The sequence below is a fragment of the Drosophila suzukii genome, chromosome 3 (assembly GCF_043229965.1).
Source record: "Drosophila suzukii chromosome 3, CBGP_Dsuzu_IsoJpt1.0, whole genome shotgun sequence".
Lineage (NCBI taxonomy): Eukaryota > Metazoa > Arthropoda > Insecta > Diptera > Drosophilidae > Drosophila > Drosophila suzukii.
The window spans coordinates 22429281-22434222 of NC_092082.1; the positions used below are offsets into that span (position 1 = coordinate 22429281).

Consider the following 4942-nt stretch of genomic DNA (forward strand, 5'->3'; position numbering starts at 1 on the left):
TATGCTGATGGCTCGGACAGTTCCTGGGAGTCGAAATGCCACAAGATGATGCCCAGTTGAATGATTTCGTCTGTGGCATTCGTTTCCTGGTTCCCAATTTTATTAGTCATGGCTTTCTCCGCGATTTTCTATACGCCATCGTAGAGCAATAACATCTGGGTAATAAATTTGTTGAGCAGCGGATCTTAGTTATTTATTTTATTATGCATCATGGGGCTTTCTATAAAATTCACACCTGTTATGACTGCGTTTTGTAATTTCCTTTGGCACGAAGTAAAGTTTATTTGGCCAATTGCTGACATTATAATGGTGTTTTTTCTCAATTTTCTTTATGACGCAATTTTTGTGTTCTTACACTATATTAATTTGTTTGTGGAACCAATCTCTTTAAAAAAGCCTTTATATTAGATTGTGATAAAATATTAAAATAGAACAGCTTGAATATTATACATTAAAAAGTAATGTAAATTATCTAAATGTGTAAGTATTAAAATTTGTGAATTAGTACATCAAAACTATTATTTTCTTTTCTAAAAAATAACAAATCGTTGATTTTAGAATGATCTGAAAAATGCTCACAATTAAGCATCACCACATAGATGTTTTCTTTGCAGATACATAGATCACACTTATTATTTCAACTGGGGTCTTTCAAAAATCACTATGCAATCAAGCACAATTTCCGTACTCTCCATTATCAGTGCGACTTCCTAGTTGATGTACGCACATTGTCGAGACCGCTATTCCATTGAGTTGATTAACCCATGTCCCCCCTTTTGGGTTGGGAGTATCGCGTTGCCAACTCTGCGGGGAGGGGGTTTTGGCCAGGTGACGCCAGGTGAGAAAGAGCACGTCGCTCCGTTCTGAGGCGCCAGCGAAAAGCGATGAAAGAACCGCATCTGCCGCAATTACGGCGATGAGGTTCTGAAGAGAGCGTCACGTCTCCGGTTCTTAGGCCTCAAGATCGCTGATTCAGATGGAGATGGAGATCGAGATCTGGTCGCAGTTGCTAATCAACTCGTTTATCGGCCTCAGAGTCGCCAGCGTAATCAATCATTGGCCAGATATACAAGCGTGTGGATCGAGCTTATCTGATCCGTAGTTGGGACTCTCGGCTGGCACGTAAATCGCTTCCGGCGGATTTTGCGATTGGCTCTTATCACGAGCCTAATTAAATTCATTAAAATCATCTTAAACATACAGTCGAACTTTAACAGCGTTAATTTACCAGTTATAGCACAAACTAAAAATGTAAGATATATTAAATATTTTATAGTATTACTTTCATGATAATAAGTAAGAATTATAAGGTCTTTAGAAGGATACTTTATACATATTTATAGAGGACTTGCAAAGATTTCATTAATATTTTATGGACAGGTATTTATTTTTATGGGATTCGTACTACTTAGCATAATCCCCAAAGAGTTGTTCAGAATTTTCAGTTTTATTTACGGAAGTTTGACTGTAAAACAAAATGAATCGAAATGAAATGACGTGAAATGCTGAAGGGCATTAAAATGCATTCGAATCGGAACACAATTCACTACTAATCAGAGCGATAGCCGGACGACGGACTGCGGTTCGGAATTCTCATGCATTTTTAATGCCCCGTTTTGTGGCCGGAAGGAAGCGCAACACGTAAACGTGTTAATATGGACAGCACAATCTATTAATTTGTCAACAATAAAGTAAGACAAGCGACAGGCGACATCGTCCCCGAATGAGAGCATTGATTGGAGGCACCAGGATGGGCTGTTGTGTGATGGCCCCTTCAGTTCTGTTCCGTACCGCCGAAGTTACTGGAGCTACTGCCCAGTGCCCCAACTTTCCGGGGAGAGGGGAGGCTTTCAGGTTGTTGTCAGCACAGCAGGTACGAAATTAATATGCGAGCAACAATTAAGATAAGCGCGCAAAGTTGTGAAGTGACTGCTGCGAGGAGGGCGCAGTCGGTGGCCCCAATTGAGGCTGTCCGGCGACCACAGCAGCCGCCAATGACTAAGGCGACAACAAGCTGGCAAGTCGGGGAAAAAACTCCGCTCACTGAAGAAGGCACTGAAAGAAAAAAGCTCACGAATGGGAAATGACTTGATTTTAAGGCATATTTTTAACAATCCTCACAATACTTATAAAAACATGTTTTGGAAGTATTAAATCGTTTATATTGAATCAATGCCAAAAACTTTATTAAAGGTTCCTAATTGAAAGATGGGTACAATTCGAAGCTTTCTACTTTGCTGTAGAAAAAAGTTTCTTTATTATATTTATTTATTTTAATCTTAACATTAAGCAATTTAACATTTTTCTTAAATAATTTATAAATGTTTAAAATATCCCAAATAAACATGTTCCTAAAGATGTTAATAATAAGATGTTTCCCAGAATTAACTAACTAGGACTAAAAGGTGCTCATACAAAATGTGTTTTTCCGAAATCATATATTCAGAAAATGTTAATTTCTACTTAATTATACAATAAATATTGACAGCTCTTCATAAAAATCCGTTAGTTTAACCAAATTTGGATTTAAAAGTATTTTTTCTCTGTGCAGAGAAAAGCCAGGGAAGCGATCTCGATCGCAGCTGGCAGACTGCTTCCTCTCACAACCAGACTCTGCGGTAGCCTTAAAAAACAACCAGAGCTGCGAAAATATTTTATACGAGTGGAAAAAATTTAACCACATCCATTAAGCAAGACCTTGATGACAAACGGCGGCAAGTCTTTCGTGCGATAATAATAAGTATTCATTTCAGATATAATTTTTGTCGCTCCTTCCTTTTGGCATCGGTTTTTGTTATTTTTGGCATGCCCATACCTATAATAAAAATTGAAGGTGCCCTTTGCTGATTGCCGATTATATTTTGTGTGGAATGTTTATATTAAATTAATGGAGGTAGAGGTGATATCTCATGAGAATGCAAGTTTATATGGATTTTTTTTTATGGTTTTAAAACCTCCTTTAATATGGCCACAAATATTTGATAGAATTTTTGGAATTTAATCATTTGTTATGTTTCTAATAATGATAATAAATAAAATAATAAACAAAACGTAACGCTTTTGCATAGTCATTTTAACCATTTATTTGCCTGCTTGCACCCCGGTAATCGTTTTTATTGTGAGTTTACGATGCGTACTTGAAGTACTCCTCCTTTCCGGAGGCATCTGCCTTCATGGTCTTGGCTCCCGGACGCCAGTTGGCTGGACAGACCTCGCCGAACTCATCGCTGAACTGGAAGGCCTGGACCAGACGCAGTGCCTCATCCACACTGCGACCCACGCCCATGTCGTTTACGGTGATCTGGCGAATACGTCCCTCACGATCGATGATGAACAAGGCGCGTAGAGCCAGTCCTGTGGCCTCATCGAGGACCCCGTAGTCCCTGGCAATCTGCATGTTCTTGTCCGCCAGCAGCGGAATGTCCAACTCCCCCAGACCCCCGTTCTTTCGTGGGGTATTCATCCAGGCACAGTGCACAAAGTGACTGTCCGTCGAACAGCCCAGGACCTCACAGCCCACGTTTCGGAATTCCGGAGCTCTGTCGCTAAATGCCTGCAGCTCCGTGGGGCAGACGTAGGAGAAGTCCGCCGGATAGAATACCAAAAGTACGTATCTGCCCCGCAAATCCGAGAGGGAAAAATTCCGAAAGCCACCAGCTACCACTGCATGGGTGGTGAAGTCAGGAGCCACTTGGTTAAGATTGAGCATCCGCATCTTGAAGGTTGTATTATTGTCTTACAGTTTACTTGTAAGTTGTGTTCTACTGAGTATGTGTTATAATAATGAGAGGTCAAAGAGGGAGTTACTAGGGAAGGCTTACTATATATTTTTCAAAAACTGATACGGCCAAGTTGTCCCTTTACACACCACATTCATTTATTTACACAATTTTAACCCATGTATACATTCATAAATCAAACATTTCCCCTGATTCATATTTCAATAGCCATTCACTGGCAATTGCATTTAGTTTTTGTTCGTTTCCCACTCGAATTTCCAACTCATATCTAACCGACAATCGTAACACGATCAGCCCCAATTAGAGCGTCCTTTTGGCAACATAAACCGAATGGCAATCGATTAAATTGAATCCAATTCAATTATGTGAACGGGGGGCCGACTTCCCACCTGCCGCTGGATGTGGATGGGCGTGTGAAATGATTGTTGTGTTAATTTCGCATATGACACCTTCTGCCGACGGGGAAATTCGAGCATTTTATGCGGTTTATTGGCTTTGATCGATTGAAGGCGTCGCATTTTTTATGCGAGCGCCAGTCATACGGGTCGTGTTTCTTGACAGCTCATTCAGTGCGGTCTGTCCCGCTTTTTCCACCGCTTTTTAGCATATGTTTTTGTGCCAATGCACGAGTTGGTAAAATATTTGGAGGCGATTTAGCAGCCCGTCAATTACCGCCGGCCACCTGATGACAGTTGCAATTAAAAGCGGAGAAAAAAACACGAAAACGCGGGGAAAACAGTTGCCAGCCAACATGGATGGATGCCTGTTAATAGACATGTAAACTGCAATTAAAACAAGCCAGTGGGGAGGGGCCTCCAAAATATTTTGACTCGGCCAACTAACATGGCCCGCCATCTCCGTCTTCGTCTTGGTCTTTTCTTTAATTAAAATATTTAAGCACGCAAATAGGCCTGTCTCTCCATCTGTCTATGGCCTAGTATACCCGTCAGCCCCCATAAATGCGGGTATATTTCCCGGGGATTGGGATCAAGATCTGCGGGAAAACTCAACTGGGCGTGTCCACGATAGTATGGTGTAGTAGGGTATATACGGAACTCGGAGCTGCTGTTGTGCGGCTTTAATCAAAGTTTTTGCCAGCGGGGAATCAATCATTTGAAATTTAAACGTCATCGTGCGTCAGACAACTCATAAGACAAACCAACAGTAACAGCGGGCGAACCAGCCCAGGTTCCACATTTCGA

General features: G+C 41.1%; 1 protein-coding gene across 1 annotated transcript; it reads right to left on the bottom strand.

Moving 5' to 3' along the window:
* Positions 1-3066: 3066 nt before the first annotated feature.
* Positions 3067-3793, bottom strand: Prx1 (Peroxiredoxin 1). Its single transcript, XM_017080294.4, has one exon. The coding sequence runs from the start codon at positions 3713-3715 to the stop codon at positions 3125-3127; it is 591 nt and encodes a 196-aa protein (XP_016935783.2). The 5' UTR covers positions 3716-3793; the 3' UTR covers positions 3067-3124.
* Positions 3794-4942: the final 1149 nt, after the last annotated feature.

Bases quoted from the DNA above. Each gene is read 5' to 3' on its own strand.
- Prx1 (XM_017080294.4), bottom strand. From the start codon at position 3,715: ATGCGGATGCTCAATCTTAACCAAGTGGCTCCTGACTTCACCACCCAT.